This window comes from Suncus etruscus, chromosome 7 (genome assembly GCF_024139225.1).
Source record: "Suncus etruscus isolate mSunEtr1 chromosome 7, mSunEtr1.pri.cur, whole genome shotgun sequence".
NCBI lineage: Eukaryota > Metazoa > Chordata > Mammalia > Eulipotyphla > Soricidae > Suncus > Suncus etruscus.
This window is the reverse complement of record NC_064854.1, coordinates 81,499,257-81,523,558: the sequence shown is the minus strand read 5'-3', so window position 1 is coordinate 81,523,558 and position 24,302 is coordinate 81,499,257. Positions and strand designations below refer to the sequence as shown.

Below are 24,302 nucleotides of genomic sequence, written 5' to 3'. Positions count from 1 at the left end.
TTCATGTTTACTCCTGGTTTGACCCTCAGGAGTTACTTTTGGGGATGTTTGTGGGGCTAGATGGAATGTTGAGGATACATCTTCAGTTGGCCATGTGAAAGGCAAGCACCTTACTCTCTATACTATCCCTCTAGCCCTGTTATTTTAATATAATAAAACAGTCCACGTGTTTGGAAGGGGTATGATGCAGCTTTTTTTGGCTCAGCTGCTCTGCAGCCCCAATGGCCTGGTGAGGTTGAAGTTTTCAGGGTGACAGCAGAGAAATTTAAAAAGAAGTCAGCAAGGTTTATCTCACAGTTCTAACCACCATGTACATTTCCTCACAGGGCTTCTGTGCTAAGCCTTTTCCAAGCTCTTCTCTGCTCCTTCTTTGGCTCTCTCTGCCTGTATCCCTTTCAGCTGTTCAGGCTTCTTTGTTGACTGACTCTCCTTGCTGACTCTAATTCTCCTTTTATCCTCTCTCTACCCCCAGGCAGCCTCCTCTACCCACCCATTCCAGGTGTGGTGGTTCTGATAATTCAGGTAGGATAAATAAGAAGTTGAGAGAGGATATCCACATTCACCAACCTTTTTGTATTATTACACACTATTACAAGCACTATTGATAAAAATATAACATCCAAGTTTCTTTTCATAAGATTCTCTGAACAAAATTACAAGAACATTTCTGCATATAGTACAGTTTGAAAATATGCTGCTACATAAGATACGCAATATAACATCATAGCAATTGGAAAACATATACTAGGATAGATGACAACTTTCAAAACTTTTACATGCATTTCCCTAGTATTGTGCAAACAAGTATTAAAGCACTAAAGTTAGATACAGAATGTTTTGTTTGCAATGGGGCTTAGAACAAACCAATAATATCCATAAAGAAAACACAGTTTAACCAGCATCATAGTAGGCCAATGAAATTAGAATCAAGAGACTAGCCTAGGAGCAAGTTAATTTTTTGTAAGTAAACAAGGTGCAAGATGTTCTGAAAGCAGCTTCTTTGTTGTGCTTCAGCTGATCTTGGATCCTCCATCTTCTCCATCTTCACCTTCTGCATTAGGCTGCTAAATTCATCTGGGCTGGAATCTGGGTTGGGGGAATCCTCTCCTCTGCCTGCTACCAATGCCTTTCCAAGGAGATTTCTTTCTGGCTTTTTTACAATCAGTGAACTCTGTTTGCAGTTTGGAAGGCCATGGTCCTTGGAAAAGTTACCTTTGGTAGGAGAAAGGTCAGGTTCCTAGGTCTCTGGGGGTTGGGGCTTCAAGTTCTCAACTCTCCCCCTTCATTTCTAAAGTCTGTCCCACCTGAATGAACCTCTGTCTTGTTCAGAACAGACACCATTCAGGGCTCTCCGTTCTCAGTCCAGCTTAAAGCCCTGACAAGCCACCCTAAGGTCAAAGCACCCACCATCATTGAGGAGATCTCAAGTCCTTTGTCTGTGTTTGAGTGCCATTTGTTATTTTAAATAAATTTAGACAGTTCACGTGTTTTGGTAGAGGCATGGTGAAGTCTTTCTTGGTTAGGTCTGGCTCCTGCAGCTCCTATAGACTGGTGGGTCTGATGGTCGCTGAGTGATGGTGGAGAAATTCCCAAAAACAGTCAGATGAAGTTCCAGGAGTCAGCCAGCTTTATTTCACAGTCCTAAGCACCATGTATATTTCCTCACTTGGCTTCTATGCTAAGCCTTTTCCAAGCAGCCACTTCCCTCTCTCCTTGCCTCTTGTCTCCCTTTCAGCTGTTCTCCAGGCTTCCTTGCTGATTGACCCCCTTTGTTGACTCTAACTCTCCTTTTTATCCCCTCTCTCCTCCTAGGCAGACTCCTCTATCCATCCATTCCTGGTGTGGGAGGTTCCGATCATTCAAGTTAGATAAACAAGAAGTTGGGAAGGGGACCATATAGATTGCTCAGGTTTGAATTCAGATTGGCAGCATGAAAGCCCAATACCTTACCCACTGTGCTGTCATTCTGATCACAATTAATTGATTTATTTTTGTCCATTAGATTTTCTTTTAAGGTTGGTTTTAGTCTGTAACGTTTCTCAATTCTTGCTCATATTTCAAGATGTGCATCTTTCTTTTTAAACTGAATGAAAGCCGGGCTGGATGAAGTATCCTTGGTGAAGCATTCATATCGTTGTGCTTTGTTACTATATCCTACAACTGCCTTCAGAACTTGAGATTTGCTTGTGATAAATCTGTAACTATATAGGATGCCTCTTTGAAAGTAGTTTTCCTTTTATTGTTTTTTGTTGTTATTTTTACAAATTTTAATTGATGTCTTTATTTATACATTTTGATTACAAAAATTATTGTAGTTTGGTTTCAGTCATGTAAAGAACACCCCCCCTTCACCAGTCTAACATTATCATCACCAATGCTCCAAATCTACCACCTCCCTACCCCCACCTATATTTGAGACAGACTTTCTATTTTCCTCATTCATTCAAATTATTTTTTTAGTTGTTGGGGTCGGAGAGATAGCATGGAGGTAAGGCGTTTGCCTTTCATGCAGAAGGTCATCGGTTCGAATCCCGTCGTCCCATATGGTCCCCTGTGCCTGCCAGGAGCAATTTCTGAGCATGGAGCCAGGAGGAACCCCTGAGCACTGCTGGGTGTGACCCAAAAACCACACACACACACACACACACACACACACAAAAAGCACACAAATTATTTTCTTAGTTGTCAGTGTAGTTATTTCTCTAACTGCACTTACCTCTTCTTGTGGTGAGCTTCCTATAGTGAGCTGGACCTTCCAGCCCTCATGTCTATTGTCTCTGAGAATTATTACAAAAATGTATTTTATTTTTCTTAAAACCCATAGATGAATGATACTATTCTGTGTCTCTCTCCTTCTGACTTATTTCACTCAGCGTAATAGATTCCATGTACATACATGTAAAATTTCATGACTTCATCAATGGCAATTTCTGTTGCCATTTGTTCACTTTCTTTGAGGATATTTTTTCCAGCATTTTCTATTGTAAGGAGGTATTATGCAGTTCATCTTGTAGCTCACTAATTCTGTCTCATTGGCTATTACTGCTTTGGTAATGCTTCCTATGTGGTTTTTATTCCTACTAATATTTTTCAGCCTTGAGATTTGTGTTTCGATTTTTTTACTTCTACTCTCAAATCCTCTTGAGTCTTATGGACAGTCTGTTCTATCATTTATTTAATTTCTTTTAACATTCTTAATATTTTCTCTCTAAAGTCCTCATCAAAGGTAATATATATGTGGCAGGTTTTTATTATGTCTCCAAAATTATCATCTTCAATCACAAAGTGTGGTTGTAATATGCGTAGTTTTCCGATAGTGAAATTAGTTATTATATGTTGCAAAATAAAAATATTAAATATTAAGTTCCACAAGTTGGGTGAGGACATCTTAGGGACTGTTTCTAACACCCAGGTGGACGGGTCTGAAGATACAGAGTAATGGCAGAGATACAATACACCAAGCCAGTGAGTTAAAGTTTCATTTGAGTTTGTTTGCTTTATTTTCTCATGGCCTTTCTGTGTCATGTGGAGCCTTCAATAGAGTCTTCCTAAACCATGTCTTTTGACTGGAAAATTTTCATATTGGTCTCACATCAACAAGGTTGGTTTTAGTCTGTAAAATACTTTCCCCCAAATACCTTTCATAACTGTCAGGCAGCTGCATCAGGGTTCATGTCCTGGAGGCTCAGTTACAGCTGGTACTATTTAATTCCATCTTTGAACACTGGTTATGTTCAATCCTGCTTGTCTTATACACCTCGCTGGACTCAAACTGCATTTTTTCTTCAAAACTCTGTGTACAACCAATAAGCTGCTATTTCTGGGTTCACATAATGGACATTCAATTCCAGCTAGTGATTTTTAATCTAATTACTTTGCCATGGCTTGTGACCATTCCTGCTATTTTTACACACATCATCTAAACCAGGGGTCCTCAAACTTTTTAAACACGGGGCCAGTTCACTGTCCTTCAGACTGTTGGAGGGCCAGATTATAGTAAAAACAAAAATTATGAACAAATTTCTATGCACACTGCATATATCTTATTTAGAAGTGAAGAAACAAAATGGGAATAAATACAATATGTGGCCCGCGGGCTGTAGTTTGAGGACCATTGATCTAAACTCAAACTGTTTTTTCCTCAAAATTAAGCCCACCACTGGCAGACAACTGTGTCTGGGTTCAAGTACTAAGGTTTGATTCCAGCTTGCATTTTTAAATCTAATTTCTGGCCACTGCATATGGCCACTCATGCTAGTCTCACACCAGTGACATGGATTTAAATTAAGAAAGTCTTATGGAATGAAATAGGCAGAAATAAAAGATAAACACAAAATTATCTCACTCTTACAGTTTTAGTAAACACAGCATGGAGACAATTTCCAATGAAAACAATACTTTAGAGTTATAATAGTGGAACTGAGGTTAACAATGACTGAATAGCTTGAAAGACTGCAGGTGGTATGGTGAACTGTCATGGAAGAACACAGGCTTAATATGTTGGTGAGTGTGAAGTGGTAATATTATACCCCACAATATTCTTAATCTTTGATACCAGTACTTCAATAAATTAAAAATAAAATGAACTCTGAGAAAATTTGTTACTTCTGATTATCAGAAAAAATTCACCTTGGATCAAGTTGGAATCCACCTAAATAAATGGCCACTGTACAAAGAATACCCTCAGACTTAAGCATTTCTTCTTGATTCAAATAGAAGTGTGATTCAAATAGAATCAAGAATAGAGAATAGAGCACTGTACTTATTAAATTAATTATAGTTATATATTTATCTCTTACATTACATTAAGTATAGTCATTTCTGGAATAATCAGCTTTTTATTACATTATTGATGTATAGCATTATTTGTTTAGCACAGTAAATTCCACAGTACAAAGTTATTATTCCAAGTTTACTAGACCGAAGTTACCTGCATTTATTGCCTGTGACATTGAGAAATTTTAGGACACATTTAGGACAAACTTCATTTGAATAGCAAACTGTAGATGTTTAAGAGACTTCAAGCTATGTATGTAGTTATGCATGCATTAAATATAACCTATAATTAGAATAAACAAATAATAATAGTTTGCATATGCTAAGATCCTCTTTCCTAAACTTTGGTAGGTTTCAAGTGAGTGACATGAAATATGTTTGAGATAATATTTTATTAAAAATAGAGTACTGAAAATTTCAAAAGAGAAAAAATTAGAATTGATAATAATTATATTTGATGTTTTTATATAATCTACAGTGACTAACAAATTTTGAAGGATAAAATTATAAAAATTATTAAAAAATGACTGACATAGATTCATCACATCTTACAGCTTCCCTTGAAAATAATAACTATTCTCTTGAATATAATAACTAAGCAGTATGGCTTCCTGAAATAAATGTTATTAAAAGAGTATTAAAACTGTAATCAACTAAATGAATATGCATTTAATTTAGGCTGAGGAAGTGGATAAAGGGTTTTTCTAAGTGCTCTCCAGTGAAGTATACCTGAAAATATATATTTTTTGTTTTTCAGTCATAGTAAAGGAGAAGACATGGATTTTAGACAGCAGAAATTATAGAAAAAATATCTGAGATATTCGAAGAGCATGGCCTTTAGAGAACAATGCATAAAATATGTACTAGGGATATAATAGAGAATAAATCTAAGAAGGAAATTTATTGAAATTATAGAGACATTTTATGCCATTATTAATAACTTATATTTAGAGCCAAATTGATAGTACATCTGTTACTGTTCTTGCTTTGCAAATGGCTAACCCAGATAAGATTCCTGACATCACATATGTTCCCCTTTGCATGGTCAAGTGTGATTCCTAGGTACAGAGCCAGGATTAGCTTCTGCTCACTGCTGGATGTGGCTCAAGAAGAAATATATATATATGCATATAATGTATATATACATTTATATATATATTCAATTATATAATTTTATGTAGTTTGAAAGATATGATGTCACATTCTCTTCTTGGCTTTGTTAGAGCTAAAATCAATATTCTCAAAGTCATACTTAATCTGTCCAATATTCTTTCAGCCTTTGCCTCTGCTTTATAATAGCAGCTATAATCACTCAAGCCAGAAATATGGAAGATTTTGTCTAACTCTACTCCATGCTATACTTGAATGCTACTAATATTTCTGCCAGTTTCCAACCTTCTCAGGTATCTAACTTTTATATTTTATATAATCCCCACACCCCTTAATAGTGATTTCTCATCATTTTGCCATTCTTTTTTGCTGCTCTTCTTTTCTATTTTTATTGGGTTAAATAATATTAATAATTGTTTCTCATGTAAGTAATTTCAGTACCACACCCACCAACACTGAACCCCCTTTCTCTTTCCAAGGATCCCTAACCCTCACTCTCAAACACTCCCTAAACTCAATTGTATCAGTTCTCCCATTATGTTGCCTTTATACTTTGCTGCTAACCTTTGTGTATCTAGATGATATCATGCTTAATGAGGACAGTCCAAAAAGAAAAGAGGCAAATACAGATTCATCTCTCTCATATGTGGTTTAAAGGTAAATGGCAAAGTGACCATTCTTCGGTTTTTAAAGACTGATGTAATCAGTCAGTTTTCCAACAGAAATAACCATCAGTTTAAGAATAAATACAAATAAAATTTCATTGTCTGTGTCCTTGTTAACTTTGAGCTTACAAGTATTTTAAATATCTCCTTTGATAGTTTTCTTAACCATGCATGCAAATCAGTAACAATCTTTTCAACAATGGCAACTTGTTTCCATTTCAAAAAGAAAATATCTCCTGCTAAAACACTAAATTACATGCTCCCCTTGCAAAATAAGTTTCTAGATTGTTGCAGGAGATTTATCATTTATTGTTCTTTATAGAATTATATTTTCTTTTTTTAAATAATTTTTATTTTGACCAATTTTATTTTGACAAATCTTTCACAGTAATTTTTTAGGTACATAGTGACATTGAATCAGGGGCATTCCCACCATCAATGTTGTCCTCCCTTCACCCCTATTTCCAGCATGCATCCATATCCCCTTCTTTGCCCCCTGGGCTGCTAGAATAAGTGTTCCCTCTGTGTCTCGTTTGTTGTAAATTGGATATCCTTTCTGTTGTCGTTGGCTTTGGATTTGGTGTTTAAGTCTGATCATTTTTTATTTCTACTCAATGTTCATACGATTGTTTGGTCTTGGTACCCTCCATTATTTCTCCCTCAATTTATGAGGCATAACAAGAAGGTTCAAGTTATGTGGTTCTGTTTGAAGGAAAGGAAAAATGGGAGGAATCATTCTAGAGCCTATAAATATTAACTTAAGAGAATAAAGTGAAAAAAGAAGAAAACTAATAATAATACCAAAAGAATCAAACACAAAAGAACCCGAAAAGCACCACAGCAATAAAGACAACAACCAAACAATAACCATGGTCCTGAAATAAAAACAAAACAAAGCAAAAAAAAAAAACCCAAACAAATGAAAAAAAGCAAACAACTTCAAAAATAATTAAAACTTAATTAGTGTTTCTCCTCTCTCTCTCTCTATCCCTCTCTCTCCGTCTCTCTCTGTCTCTCTCTGTCTCTCTCTGTCTCTCTCTGTCTCTCTCTGTCTCTCTGTCTCTCTCTCTCTCTCTCTCTCTCTCTCTCTCTCTTTCTCTGCATAGGCACAGTAGATATTGGGGAGATTAGAAAGGGAATTTCCTTGGCCTAAGGGATATAGGGTTTCTCTGCCCTTGAAGTATACTGTCATGGGAATAACTACAGCCTCAGTAATTTTGGAGCCGCTGCTGAAAAGCTGCAGGTCGGACCTGGTCAATTTCCCCCTCCCCCTCTCCCTGTCACATAGCTTGGTTCACCTCCATATGTGCCTGTCCAAGCCTCGTAATCTAGAATTATATTTTCTAAATATAATGTATACAAGTATGTAGCAGGATAACATACAATACATAAAACATTAAATAAACTTATCTCAGGTTTTTAAATGGTGTATGTACCAAGATGAAAGGAAAATGCCATTGTCCCTGGTTGTAGGGTTTTTACTGATTCCTTGATATTTTATGTCCTAAAAAATAGAGGTTGGAAGTCTCTTTTAAAGACCCAGATGTTTAATTTAGCATTGTGATATTTGTTATTAAAATGTTCTATATCACCTGATTCTTTTTATTTATAATTTTTTTTGGTTTTTCGGCCACACCCGTTTGATGCTCAGGGGTTACTCCTGGCTAAGTGCTCAGAAATTGCCCCTGGCGTAGGGGGACCATATGGGACACCGGGGGATCGAACCGCGGTCCTTCCTTGGCTAGCGCTTGCAGGCAGACACCTCACCGACCCCATTACCTGATTCTTAAATTCAGAAATTTTGGGTTGGAGCTGTGGCGCAGTGGTAGGGCATTTGTCTTGCATGATTCAGGATGAACTATGTTTTGATCCCCAGTGTCCCATATGGTTCCTTGAGCCAGGATCGATTTCTGAGTGCAGAGCCAGGAGTAACCCCTGAGTGTCACCTGGTGTGGCCCAAATCCCCACCCCTCCAATTTTCTTTCTGCATTTTCTTATTATTTTTTTTTTTGGTTTGGGAGCCACACCTATTGACATTCAGGGGTTACTCCTGGCTCTGGGCTCAGAAATCGCTCCTGGCTGATGCAGAAACCTCTATTACTGCCCAGGATAGATCTGTGCTGCCACAACCCATAAACCCAAACTCCAACCTTGTGGACCCTAGTTAGGTGTGAGTGGGACAGAGGGACCCCTAAGAAACTTTTCAAAGCAAGAGTATGCATATAACAGCTCCTCCACCAACATTCTTTCTGGGTTTTTCCAGTAGCCATCAATGAAGCCAATAATGCTAATGAGGATAGATTTGTGTGAAATGCCCATAGTCTTGATGCCTCACAAAACTCACAGACACTTTAGTTTATACCAGAGAGTTAGTTCTAGGCAGATCAAGCCTAACATTTCTTCCCCTTAGAAAATTTACAGCACCAATTCCAGAAGAACAGCCCAACAAATTAGTTTGCAATATTTCTATTATACTTGGGTAACCTCCCGTACCTTGAATAAATAAACCCTAAACCATATATAGCTCCAACCACCTCTTACACAATTAAACAAACCACTTGTATTAAGCACCCTGAAACTCCAGCAGTTCAACCAACCAATACTCCAAGTATTTGAGTTTTGGTGACATTAATGTGAATGGGATTGTTTTTTAATATTAATTTCTTCTCTATCATTATCTGTGTATAAGAAGCCCATTGGATTTTTTGTGTTAATTTTGTAGTGTGCCAATTTGTTTTATGAATTTTATTTTCTAGAAGCTTGTTGTTAGAGTCCTTTAAGTTTTCTTGTTTTTTTATATGTTATCTGCAAACAATGAGATATTGATTTCTTCCTTTCTTTTCAGGATGCTTTCTCTCTCTTTCTTTGTGAGTCTTGCTAATGGTTTATTGTTCACTTTTTATTTTTTCAAATAATCAATTATTTTTTGTTTGTTTTTTGGGGGCCCACACCCAGTGTGTGGCCCAGGGGTTACTCCTGGTTCTGTGCTCAGACATAACTCCTGGCAGTCTCAGGGGGACCATATGGATGCTGGGGATTGAACCCAGATCCGTCCCGCGTTGGCAGTTTACAAGGCAAATGCCCCACCACTTTGCTATCACTTCAGAACCAAATAACCAACTCTAGTTTTCACTGATACTGGTTTTTTTTTGGGGGGGTGTTGTTCAGTTGATTAATTTCTGCTCTAAGTTTTATGAATTCCTTCTATTTTTATTTATTTTCTTTGTAAATTTTCTAAGCTCTTTTATTAAGTTATTGTTGGTTCTGATTTTATTCCTAATGAATAATTGCAAAGCTATGAAGTTTCCTCAATGGCAATATTGGCTGTGTCTCATAAATTCCTATTCTTCTTGTCTTGAATCTTATTTGTGTCCAGGACTCTTTTGATTAAATCTTTGATTTTGTGTTTGACACAGTGTTTTATTAGATGTGAGCTTTTTAATTTCCAGAAGTTAAATTTATTTTTGGGGGTCAGGTTTCACTTCAATTTTGAGTGCATCATGATCTGAATAGATAGTTTATACAATTACTATCCTCTTCATTGTATGGAGGTATCATTTATGAACCAGCATGTGGTCTATCACTAGAATGCCCTGTGTGTATTAGAAATGGATATGTGGGGCCAAAGAGATAGCATGGAGGTAAGGCGTTTGCCTTGCATGCAAAAAGAAGGAGGTTTAATCCCGGCATCCCATATAGTCTCCCAAGCCTGCCAGGGGCGATTTCTAGCATAGAGCCAGGAGTAACCTTTGAGAGCTACCGGGTGTGTTTCAAAAACTGAAAAAAAAAGGAAAAGAAACGGATATGTATTTATCTTTCTGTGGATAAATAGCACATATATACAGTATATATGATGCATGTTTAGGTATGTAAATGTTCCTGATGTACACATCCTTTTATTATTACAAAATGCCCATCTCTGTCTCTTATAACATTTACAAATAAAACGTCTTAGTTTTCAGATATTAATATGGCTACCACAAACTTTTAAGGGAGTGTTTGCCTTTTTTATTAATATATTTATTGAAACACCTTGATTACAAATATGATTGTAATTGGGTTTCAGTCATGTAAAGAACACCCCCCCCCCTTCTTCAGTGCAACATCCTCGTCACCAATGTCCGAAATCTCCCTCCTCCTCACCCTACCCCCGCCTATATTTGAGACAGGAATTATGCCTGGTGTTGTTTGAGAGATCTTATGAGAAGCCAGGCATTAAACCGGTTCATCAGCATGTAAGGCAAGCACAGTACTATAGCTCAGGACCCTAAACATTTTCATGGGTTCTTAATATTGACCCATTATTTTTCCATAGAAATATTTCAAACCTTTGATCCTTACATGTAGCTCACTGAATCTTTAATCCATGATCTCCTCTAAACTTTATAAGTTTAAATTCCATAGTATATTCTTTTAGTTCTCTCCATTCTACATTCATCCTCAATTTTACTTTCTTCTCTCACATTATATAATGTTTATCATTAAATAAAACTTTCAGCCTCCTCAAGCCTAATGACTACCAATGAATGAAGTTGGAAAATAACTTAAAACTTCATTTCTCAATCTCATTTTGAATATATTTATTCACCTAAGGTCAGAAAATAATACAGTGGAAAAAAATATTTGCTTTGTACTTTGACAGGTGTTCTATCCCTAATATAATGTATGATCCCCTTCTACTTCAGCACTGATCCCTGTGCTCAGAGCCAGAAATAATTCCAAGTACTTGGGAGGTTTGGAAAATTGTAACACCACCAACAAAAATTACTATGCTATAAATAATTATACAATGTGGCTGTTAATATTTTGATTACTTATGTTATCACAGTAGAATATAACCTTTACTAATGACAGATGATTTTTCCCACTTTTTTGCTGATCTATATGTGGTCAGTCTCTGTAATGATTGCACATGAATTAATGACACAATTTTTAAACATAGTTTATGTTTAAAATATTTGAGTTCATGTTTATCTTTGATGTTTATGTTTGACATTTACAAATATTTCAAGTTCCATAAATATCTCTAAAATTAAGACTACTATTGCTTCCTATTAAAATTCTTATAATTTGTAAAGCTTACATATACTTTTATGTGTACATGTATATAAATATAAATGTATATATGTATCATACATCGTATTTTTTCTTTCATTTTTCCTAAAAAATGATTTATGAGACTTATTGAGAATCTACAATTGTCTTATGATCTTGTCTTTAACAGGTCATTGCTTTAGCGATGGATATATTTACAGACATAGACATTTTTAAAGAACTTGTGGAGGCATCAGTTCGTGGCATATCTGTATACATTCTGCTTGATGAGAAAAACTTCAGTTTTTTCTTAAATATGACTGAGAAACAGGGCTGTCAAATTCAGCGGCTCAGGGTAAGAAAATCTTTTCTATTTCTTTAATCTTTGTGTAGTATATTTAATTATAGTCAAAATGAAAATCTGTGAAGCTAAAATAAAATAAAATAAACCTAAAATAAAAATAAAAATTGGGGCCAGAGAGATAGAAGAGTGGGTAGTGAGTTTTCTTTGGATGAAGCTGGTGTGGATTCAATCTAAAATGCTCTCCTAACCCTACCAGGCATTATCTCTGAGAGCAGAGTCATACTATATCCTGATCACTGCCAGGTGTGGCTCCAAAACAAACAAAAAGATAAAATATGTATTATGGTAATATTAAAATTGATCACAGAAAAGCCCTTTTACCTTGTAGAATATGGCTGGAAATACAACAGCCCTGATGGTTTTGAAATGATCTTTTCTTAATAGGGAAATACATCAGCTTCAGAACTTACTTTGCTTCAGTTTTATGTGCTACAACATCTAAGTGAATTAAAAATTTTTAAAAGAATTGTAGATTTTTATTTTATCATCATCATATTCTGTAAAGTTTCATACAGTAAGATCCAAAGAAAATAATAAAATTACTCTCTGTAAACATTGCAGTAACTGCTATTGAAGTTATCTTAATACTTCAATATTAATTGAAGTATTAAATATTAAATATTAAAATATGTTAATAATTTTAGCAACTATTTTGTTTTAGTACATACTTTATGATGATGTTTCACATTTTTCACTATTTTGAATTGTTATTTTATGAGTTGAGAACTATTTCAATTATACATTTTATACAAATATTTTATGTTAACATTTTTATTTTAAAATATTCATCCCTTTTATAACCATATTTTTTTGCTCTGTATTTGTCTATAATTTTAGAATATTCGAGTTCGGACAGTAAGAGGCCAAGATTATCTTTCAAAAACAGGATCAAAGTTTCATGGAAAATTAGAACAAAAGTTTTTGTTAATTGACTGCCAGAAAGTTATGTATGGTTCCTACAGGTAAGATCAAATTACCATCCATCAAACAATTCAAATTATTTTCAAGCTTTTATATACTGTTTTTTTGTTATTTCTTCACAACAAAAGAGAAATATATGTGAAACATAAAGAACTGGATTTTAGTTCTGTGCCAGTAAGGAATTTTAAAGACTCAGTATATATATATATATATATATATATAAACTCCCTTAGATATTAAGGTTTATTCCCACAAAAAGTTTACAAGTATTCCAGGTTCCATAAAGATCTCAAAAATAAAAGTGCTTTTGCTTTCTTTTAAAATATAAAATGACTTACTCTTTCAAGCCCTGGTTCTCCCTTGAACATGTATCTTCCTCTTTCTGCCCTTTTGTTGTTTGTTTTTTGTTTTTTTGTTTTTTGGTATTCTGAACAATTCTCTCTCTCTGTCTTTCTATGTAAATGTCATTCAATAAAAGCTGTCCTTCATCACTAAAAATGACCATAAAAGAATATCAAGATTAGAAGTTGTAACATTTGTATTAAAATAATTTTGAAAAATGATGAGATATAATTTTCTTATTATAATATTAAAACTTCATAATTCTCATGTTCCACTATACTATTATTGAAACATATTTTATTCTGTCTAGTAAACATTTCATAGAAATAGGCACAGTTGCACAATCCAAAATTTTGTTTTTCAACAATTTTTAAGCTGCCATTTGTAGAATATTTTTTTTACCTTTTTGTGAGTTGGTTCTTTTACAGTTTTTGCTCCCATTCCTGATACACACGCAAGCCTATTACTTTCATCTACATTTTATAAATAATGATGCTGAAGTTTCAAACCATTTAATAACTTATCTGAAATTATCCTACTTAAGTAAGGGCCAGACACATCAGGCTAGCCCCCTAAAAAATCAGCACTAATAATTTTGCTGCCCTATTATTTCCCTGTCAATCTGGAATTCAGTTCTTATCGGGATACACAAAGAGGCTATATTGAAAGGCACATAAAACTATAGCAAAGTCTTACGGACTGCTAAGTCACCAGAGCAAAGTCGATTTTTTACTAAAGACAGTGGAAAGAAGTCATGAGAATATGAATATAAATAGGACAATACAAGGCAAAAATTTTTCAAATTTACATAAAGCATCACACAGTCAATGTAGATAGATGTGAGAAACTTATTTAACTTGAATGTACCTTCATTTGTTTCATTATAAACTGAAATAAATAATAGAACATATTTTGAGTCATTGTGAGAATTGAATGAGTTAATGAATCATAAGCGTTTAATGTTAGTTTTGCTTTGGGGCCTTGTTTTCACATTCACTAATTTTCCCTTTATTTTACAATACAATTGGACAATTTAATGGCAAAGTTCTTAAGAATAAAAATTATAATTAGTACTTAGGATTTTGATTCTTATTAAAAAACTCATTAAAAGTGTATTTGTTTGTTCATATTCACTTTTTAGAGAATTTTTAATTAAAATTAATTAATAGTGGGTGTTCAGTTAACTTATAGAATTAGTTACATTAGTAAATCTCAAAATTGTAATTTCTTTACAATATAATTCTTATTATCATCAAGTGTTAAATTCAAATCATTTAGCCATTACTAGTTATTAATAGATGCTAAACATTAAGATGTCTTCCTGAGACTTAAATGTTTAGAAAACAAACAAAACTTTTCTTATTTATTACATCACGAAACAGAGGTAACATTTAAGTTACTATTTGTGTAAGTGAATATAGTATATATATGACCACAAATTATAAAAGTGCATCAATGTATTATTAAGAAAATATGTAATCAATTACCTATAACAATATTTATATAATTTTTAAATGAATTATTGGCTTTCATTTATTTTTTTGTTCTGATTATCAAGGACCTTTGCTATTTATTACTAACAACAATTTAGCAGACCTGGTAATTATAAACCAACTTTCACCCATCTAGTTAAAATTTTACTTGTTCGGTTAATCATAAACTCTTTACTCATATTATAGTACCACCATTGATCTTTTCATCAGCAAATTCAAAGTGGTTTCTTAATTCAATTATTTACCATACAACATCTTCATACTTGAAGTACTTATTAAGTTTACAGAGACCTGGTATCTGTTCTAAACCTGGTCATTGTATTCAGCACACTCTTCATGATAGACTGCATTGGACCATGGCTTTCAGAGCTTCAGGGCTGCAGAGGCCCAAGGTTGCCAGAGCCCATAGAAGCAAGGCTCGCAGGGACCCATGGGGCCTGGCTGCCAGGTGGTTTCTCATGTCTACCTAGGACACTAAAATGTAGTGACAGACCTCTCAGGATGGAGAGACAGGAGAAATTGAAACCACGTATACTTTGATGGAAATTCATCAGTCAGAGGTGGTCTAGGAGGGCCCATGTTTCAAGAAGAAAGAAAGAGGAATAGAGACAAAGCAGGCAGGATCTCACTGATTCTTTATCTCTGGCCACACTTGGATTAGCAAGCCTTTTCTGGTCACTAGCCTGCCCTCCCAACAATCTAAGTTTTTCCTTTTATATAGGCATGACAGAGTCTGTCCAAAGGGGTCTATCCAGAGGGTACTGCCATTTTCAACAGTCATTACAGTGGGAATATCCAGGGGTGTGTTCAAGTCCAACTGCCATGCATTTCTACTTTTTTGTTTATATTGAGGATTATCTTCAGCAGTCAGTGGGGTTCATTCAGGTGACAGTCTGTAAAAGCCATGGTGGTTACCAGCTGCATTTCTCTTCCTAAAATTTATTTAGAAGCTCCAAAGACAAAAGACAGTGTAGGGAAGAAATGAAATAGTATTTAAGAAGTGAAATATTAACTTTGTAACTGTTTATCAAGCCTATGCCTAACCTAAGAAAGTGAAAAACGCTAATTGTTTAGAGTAAAGGGGCCACAAATTCTTTTCTAGCTGCTTCTTGCTGATAGGGGACAGTTATGGGGTTACCAGAGTTTTTGACTTTCTATTTCAATCTATCAAAGGAGCAAATATTCTCTATGTAAAAATTTTATTTGTGTGTTTCTCTATGTCTAAATGTCTTTTACCCCCTCTATAAAAAAGTCATTTCATCATTTTATTGTTTGTCTTTTTTTCTCTTCGTTTAACTCTTCTCAATGTAATAAATATTTTTGCTCATTTATCTGTTTCTCTATTTTAATCTATTTTATATATGATAAATCTATTTTTATTTATCTGTTATTTTATTCTCATATTCATTTCTATCTTTTTCATTCATTCAATTTCTCTTTTCATTTTTTACTTACATTTTTTTCTTTTTTGTGAAATTCTTGACAAAGACAGGATTCACTTGACATGTTAAGGTTGCAATTTCCAATGTCCTAAGGCTGCCATGGATCCAGGACTACAAGCTACAGAGGCCAAAGACTACCAGGGCCCAGTGCTTCAATGCTCACAGGATGCCTATGGGGCCTGGCTGCCAGGGTGTGCCTCGTGCCTATCCAGGGATGCCAACCTGTAGTGACAGACTGCCCAGGACTGAGATAGAGAGAATAGAGTAATTAAAACTAAGTATAATTTAAAGGAATTTTATCAGCCAGAGGTGGTCGGAGAGGTTCCAAGAAAAAAGAAAAGAGAATAGATAAAAGGCAGGCAGCATCTCACAGATTCTTTATCTCAGCCCCCCATGTCCAGCAGGTCTGCTCTTTTTATTTTTTTTGCCCCCCGCCCAACAGTCCAAGTTTTTCCTTTTATACCTGACATGACAAGGGGGCATGTGTCCAGGAATTATTGCCAGGTTCAATAATCATTTTAGTGGGGGTATCCAAGGGGTATGTCCAAGTGCAATGCCAAGTGGGGGTATCCAAGGGGCATGTCCATATCCAATTCCCATACAATAGATCAAGAAAATGCAGCATTTGTTTTACCACAATTACCATAATGATAGAATTGATGAGTCATAACTCATAGACATTTGTAACTTTTAGACGTGTAAATTATGTTTAGTACTGGATACTACCCTCACGTGAAATTGTCATTGAATATATACACTATTGTTCACAAGTTCTACTGGAACATTTTTAGTTTTGTTATTCTATACTCTATAAAAATTACTTTTTCTAGACGTACAAAAATTGTTGGCTTCAAATTTGGACACGTTCACTCCATGTACACCTTCACTCCATATACTTGGCCCTTCTAATAACCTTCTAGGAAATTAAAGTGGTTGAATCATTTTTTTCATTTATAATTCTTTGCCAACTTAATGACTATCACAATGCACTGTGAAGGGAGGAGAGCTAATAAACTTATTTAATTTTATCTAAGTTGATATGTGGACGTACTTTTAGAATTCACTATTTCTTAACTATATGCAATACAAAACTAAACTAATTTTGTTTCATTTTTCTCTTTATTTCTAGTTCCTGTCCTCTAACTGTAATATTTGAATTGTTAAGTTATGTTTTATGACTTTGCTTCATTTTCTTAAATTATATGATGATATGGCTATTTTTGATTCATCACTGTTAGATAATTTCTTGACTTAATATATGTTACTCTATGAGTTATTAAAATATTATGATTCATAAAGTTATTCATAATTAAGTTTTATACAAACAATATTTCAGCATCAATCCCACCACTAGTGTCAACCTTCCTCCACCAATGTTCTCAAAATTCATCCCATCACTCTCCTTTTTTTTTTTTTTTTTGGTTTTTGGGCCACACCCGGCGGTGCTCAGGGGTTACTCCTGGCTGTCTGCTCAGAAATAGCTCCTGGCAGGCACGGGGGACCATATGGGACACCTGGATTCGAACCAACCACCTTTGGTCCTGGATTGGCTGCTTGCAAGGCAAACGCCACTGTGCTATCTCTCCAGGCCCCATCACTCTCCTTTAAAGCCTACCCTAACTATAGGCATTTATATAAATATATAATATACATATATACTATATATAATATATCTATTTTGGTTTTTGGGTCACACCAGCGGTACTCAGAAGCTACTCCTGTTCTGTGCTCAGAAATCGCTTCTGGGAGTCACAGGGGACCCTATGGAATGCTGGGATTTGAACCACCATCCATCCTGGATTGGCTGTGTGTAATACAAATGCCCTACCTCTGTGCTATCACTCTGGCCCCTAAAAGTCATATTTTAACTTTTGTTGCTAAAGTTTGTATCTCATGATTTCATTGTTGACTCACTGATTTGGATATTTAGTACTACCCTTCCCTAATACAACAAATGCTCCTGAGTCTCCTTGAACCCTGACCCCATTATTTCGCATTTGTATTTCTCTGCCTCCACTCTTTTTCTCTTCAGACTATTCAGTGGGGTTAAGAGTATTCTAGAAAACTCCTCTTTAAATCATTGAATTCTTTCATAGAGCTATTCTAAATACCTCCTATAAGTGATATCATCTTGTATTTATCCTCCTTCTCTGGCTTACTTCATTTAACATATATATGTTGCACAAATTTGCATGAGTGCATCATCCCTTATAGCTATGTAGTATTCTATTATGTATATATGCATTGCAAATATATGTGTGTATATTAGTATACATATATACAAATCTTCATGATCCACTCATCTGGTTTTGGACATCTATGTTTTATTGTTTTGTTGTTTTTTGTTTTTGATTTGTTTTGCTTTTTGGGTCATAACCCGCAACACTCAGGGGTTACTCCTGGCTCTGCACTCAGAAGTCGCTCCTGGCAGACTCGGGGGATCATATGAGATGCCGTGATTTGAACTGGGGTTCATTCTGTGTTGGCTGCATGCAAAGCATATGCCCTACCACTGTGCTATCGCTCCAGCCCCAGACATCTATGTTGATTTCATTTCTTAGCTATCATACTGAGTGCTGTGATGAATAGTGGTGTGCATACATCCTTTTGAATTAATATTTTTCTGTCTTGTGGATATATATCCAAAATGAAAATACTGAGTCTATGGTAACTCAATTTTTAGCTTACTGAGAACACTCGACACTATTTTCCATTGGGAATGGACCAGCCAGCTGTCCCACCAATAGTGGATGAGAGTTCCTTTTATTCTACATCCCAGGCAGCACAGATTGTTCCCAGTATTTAATATGTGCTGTCCTCCCAGGTATAAGATGATACTCCATTGTCATCTTTATTTGGATTTCCATAATGATAAGTGTTGATGAACCTGATTCATGTTTCATGTGCCTTGTTCAGCCATTTGTTGGTATTCCTCAGGAAGGTGTCTATTCATTTTCTTTCCTAATATTTTGATTTTTGTTTTCAATTTTTGCAGGTTGATCTTTGTATATTCTAGATATCAACCCTTTATCTGATATGTTGAGTGCATATATTTTCTCCCACTCAGTGAACACTGTTTAGTTTTAGCCATGACTCTCATATGAAAACATTAGTTTAACATCTAAAATCTAAAATTGAACTGGAGAGATATTACAAGATAAGGTACTTAGCTTGCATACTGTCAACCTCAGTTCAACATAATGCACTCTAAATACTGGACTGCTTTGCATTAGAGCATCTCAGATCTATAATAAATTTTTCAGCTGCTTTTTCTATGCTTTCATTTTGAACATGAAAAAATAGAAATACAAACATATATGGCTGGGTATCTCAAACAACAATAGGTCTTCCAGCTTTTTCTTAATTTCTGACTTTATCAAACTTCCAGGATTCAATTTGTGATGATGTATTTTAATTCCATGAACATTGTAGCTGAAATGCATAGAAGGCTGTTCTTTTGACCACAAGAACAATATAAAAAATTATGGATAGATTTAAAGCCAGGACTTCAGTTCCTTCATTCTTAAAATTTTGCATATGAGAGTGGGAGAAACATCTATTTTAAGATGATATGGCTTAAATTCTAAATTTTTCCAGCAAAGGAAACAAAATCAAAATAGCTTTGTTGATATTCAATGATATATTTTATTAATAGGACTTTTATTAATATGTTTACTTGCCAAAATAAATTTTCTTCTTTTGATTTTTTAGCTATATGTGGTCATTTGAAAAAGTCCACCTCAGCATGGTTCAGATAATCACAGGACAACTTGTTGAATCCTTTGACGAAGAATTTAGAACTCTCTATGCTAGATCCTGTATCCCTATCTCATTCATTCAAGAAGAATCAGCAAGAGTGAAGCACAGCAAAGCACTCTGGAAGAATGGCAATTATCAGTGTTCAGTTTCTTCACTTGCTTCTGTTTCTAGTCAAAGAAACCTTTTTGGTAGGCAAGATCCAATTCATAAACTAGATTCTAACTACTTCAAAAATAGAGGAATATGTACTTTAAATGAGCGTGACAAATATGGCATAAGAAAATATGGCTATAGATCACATTTTGTTCCAAACTTTAATGGTTCAAATGCTGTCCATCAGTATCAAAACAGTCAGATTAATGAAAATTGGAAGAGGCATAGCTATGCTGGGGAACAATCAGAAACAGCACCATACCTGATGCTTAACAGAGCTCTGAATCGAAACATTAACCATCATAGTAACTGGAAAAGATCTACAGATAGTCTCAGTGTTTCATCCTCCTCCCGAGGAGGCTATGTAAAACAGCAGAATGCACCTTCCCAGAGTTTTGCTGATCGGCTTGCACATAGAAAAGCAACAAATCTTGGAGAAAGAAATTCAACTATGCGGCGGTCTTTTAATGGAACCGATAATCATGTCCGCCTTTTGCAACAACGAATGCCAACCCTTGAACATACAACCAAATCATTCTTACGCAACTGGAGAATTGAATCCTACTTAAATGATCAGTCAGAGTCAGCACCTGATTCTACTGGATCAGCTCTGGGTGACCGGCTTGAGTGCTATGATTGTCCCGAGAATTTGAAAGCTAATGCCCTTTATAATCATTCTCGACTTCGTTCCTCTTTCATGTTTAAACCAACTTTACCTGAACAACAGGAAGTTAACAGTTGTACAACAGAATCTTCAAACTCAACTGTCATTGGTTCCCAGGGAAGTGACACACCCAAGGAGATCCAAGATACCCCTACAACTTTACAGCATTCAACAGACAAACCCTTACAAGAATTAGCTCCACAGTTATCGCTGCAATCGGAGGCACCAAAATCACATACCTTGCAGGTCCCTGAAAAACACTCAACAGTTTTAAATCAAAATACAAATGGCCAGATAGAGTCAAACAACTATTTATACACTACCTTGTGTGGAAATAAGGAGTCAGAAAGTCCAAATAATCAACACAAAGAGATTCTCCTTAAAAGACGAAGCTTCCCTTATTTTGAACATGCAAAGGTCAGTTTTGATCATGGAAATAATAAGCATCATGTGTACAGTACCCTTTCCAGGAATCAAATTCGACAACCAGAAAAGCCCAAAGAGAATATGCTGAAAAGTTCTAAAAGTATGCACAATGTGGCCCAGGAAGAGGAGACAATGATTATCAAGAGAGAGCCACCAGTTGTCAATACCACCAAATCTATTTCCATGGCTGCTTTGCTGGATGTGAATAAAGAGGAACATAACAAAGAACTTACACCAAAGAAAGAAGGTAAGGGCTCTCCAAGTTTTTTAAAAAAGGGATCTCAAAAAATAAGATCATTTCTCAGCCTTAGTCCTGATAAGAAAGATAATCTGTCTAAAAATAAAGGATCTGCCTTTTACAAAATGTGCAGTAGTTCTGACACCTTAGTTTCCGAGGTGGAGCATAATCAAAAACTAAAAAGGTCAGAACCCAAAATCGATTCATCTCCTAGACGAAAGCGTTCTTCTTCATCAAACTCTCAAGGCAGCATTCACAAGAGTAAGGAAGATGTAACTGTCAATTCTTCTCAAGGAAGGAATTCTCCATCAGATGAGTGTAATAAAATAATGCCCTCTACAGGTCCAGTAGAAAGAAAGTTCTCAGAAAGAGCTGAAAATGCCTCTGCTCCAAGATTTAACACTGAGCAGATTCAATACCAAGATTCAAAAGAGATTAACGTAGCAATGGCTCCTCAAAGAAAACCACCTTCACCAAGAACAAAGCCTAATGAGATTCTCAGAACTCACTCAACTGACCGGCGTGTTTACAGCCGATTTGAGCCATTTTGTAAGATTGAGAACTCTCGTCAGCCAACAAATAACATGGCAATTACTAGCATACATCGCCCAGAAATGAAATCTACAAGTATGGGCAATAGTTATGGTAGATCCAACGCAATGCTAAATTATAATACTGGTGTTTATCGCTCCTACCAGCCAAGTGGAAACAAATTTCGTGGATTTGTGCAGAAGTTTGAAAATTTCCTACACAAAAATAAATAAAATACTGTAATTTCAAGTAGTCATTTTAATAAGAAATAAAGTGACTATAAATATTGGTTCAAAGCAGTATAATGTGCAGTTTATGTAACTTGCCAATTATCTTCTCTAGATGGAATTTTGAGGTATACTGAACAGTAAAGTTATTGATCCATGTGACAAAGTTAGGTGTATTTTATTCTACTATAGTCTATAAATGCCTGGTTGTTTTAGAAATGGTAATGGTAGAAGAAACATTTAAATTGTTTCTTTCAGAATTAATATTTTACATCTTATTTGTAAATGAGCAAGGAGATGGTGAATTAATTTAGCCATTTATTTGAAAGTCTTTCCTATAAATAAAAAATATATAAAACAAGATCACAGTTATCAGTTACCATGTAAAAGTCTTTCCTATAAATAAAAAAATATATAAAACAAGATCACAGTTATCAGTTACCATGTAAAACTCCATGGTGGTTTTCATATTTTCAGATAAAAAAAAGACAATCTTTTTCTTTTAATTAACTTTAAATTTTGCAGGGTAACATTTTTTTCTGTATACACCTAGGTGGACAGTAATAACAGATTCAACTATATAATATTTTTAATTTTACCTGAGATGTTTTTAAAGTACCCCATTAATACACACATAGTGGGTATTTATTTTCTTAATCTATTGAAAATAGCCACAGTTTTGCATTTATCCTACTTTTTCCAAAGAGCCTGTAGCACATTCATTTGTTGGCTGTTGGTCTTTAACAGTCTATTTTATTTCAAGCTCAGAGTGTTAACAAGAAGTTGAACAGTTTAGAGTATACCACTTTCTTTCACTATATAATGAAGCTTTTAGAAAGGCAAACCATTTTCAGACACTTACAATAAATTAGTATGACACTGATTTGCTCATTTTTAAAAAAAATGTTCAAATTCAGCACATGTGGGATGTTTTCATGACAGTGTCATCATGAAACAGACAAGTAGTATCTTTATAAATTTTCCATAACAACTGGGCCTGCATTAAGATTTTGAATTATTTTATAGCTCAATTTGATGTTAAGATATGCGATTCCTAAGATTCTTTTGCCCTACTTAGCGTAAGGAACCAAAGCTCCATATTTGTGGCATATTTTAACTCAGCTTTAATTCACAAGGAATGAAATTTAAAATTCAATGCATCATTTGAGAATTGGAAAAGTGTAGCATTATTCTTTAAACATGCTCCCTACTTGAGCTTAGTTCTAGACCTAAAGTTCTCACAGAAATATTTTATGGGTATAGTTTCTCCTATAGTTATTGCTGACTATTGTAGTGACAATTAAAGTTTTAAAACAAGTAGAGTAAGTACATACCAAATTGCATCCCAAATTTCATAACTAAAATTGCATAACAATTCTAATATATCTGTAACTTTCTATTTAACTGCATTACCTCTTGACTTAGTTTAATAATTTCTTCACCCAAAGTTTTGGGAATTATGTCAGGGTTTACTTCCAATTCTTTAATTTTATTTATTAATTTATTTATTTTTGCTTTTTGGGCCACATCTAGAGGCACTCAGGGATTACTCCTGACTCTGTACTCAGTAATCGCTCCTGGCAGGCTTGGGGAACCATATGGGATGCTGGAGATGGAACCCAGGTCCGTCTGGGTCGACAGCGTGCAAGGAAAACACCCTACCACTGTGCTATCTCTCTGGCCCCTATTTCTAATTCTTAACTCAATAATAACTTTCAAAAAGAGGTTTAGTTGGATTTCACTAGACAACAAGGAGACATACAGGGTTTATATTATAATACAATAAAATATAATAACCATATTACATTAAACTGAAAATCATATTGAGATTAATTTCTAAATAGCAAACCTAGCAGATAAATTTTAATGATTTAATCAACATCTTTGACCTACTACACATGTGGCAAGAGAAAAGTCAAAATAAATGAATTCTATCTTGCTTCTTTGCTCTATGAAAAGTGCAAATTATTTGGAACTAGACAGAGGATGGAGCTCAATATTAAATATATTTTCTAATTGAATATTCCAAATAACCCAGTGAATTTAGTACCTTAAGTTTTACTTTCTTATTGTTATTAAAATAGTTTATTTTTGTAATGTCAAACATAAACTTTTATCCACTTACTTAAAGCAGAACTCAGAGGCAAACTAAATAGA

The 24,302-nt window shown here is 34.9% G+C and overlaps 1 protein-coding gene across 1 annotated transcript in view; it reads left to right on the top strand.

Annotated features, from left to right (window-relative positions):
• Window positions 1–22,151, top strand: part of FAM83B (family with sequence similarity 83 member B) — a 74,111-nt gene extending 51,960 nt beyond the window's left edge. Inside the window, exons 2-4 of the mRNA XM_049776832.1 lie at window positions 11,776–11,940; window positions 12,787–12,911; window positions 19,859–22,151. Of these exons, the coding sequence (XP_049632789.1) occupies window positions 11,776–11,940; window positions 12,787–12,911; window positions 19,859–22,151 (2,583 nt within the window). The remainder of the gene's footprint in view (window positions 1–11,775; window positions 11,941–12,786; window positions 12,912–19,858) is intronic.
• Window positions 22,152–24,302: the final 2,151 nt, after the last annotated feature.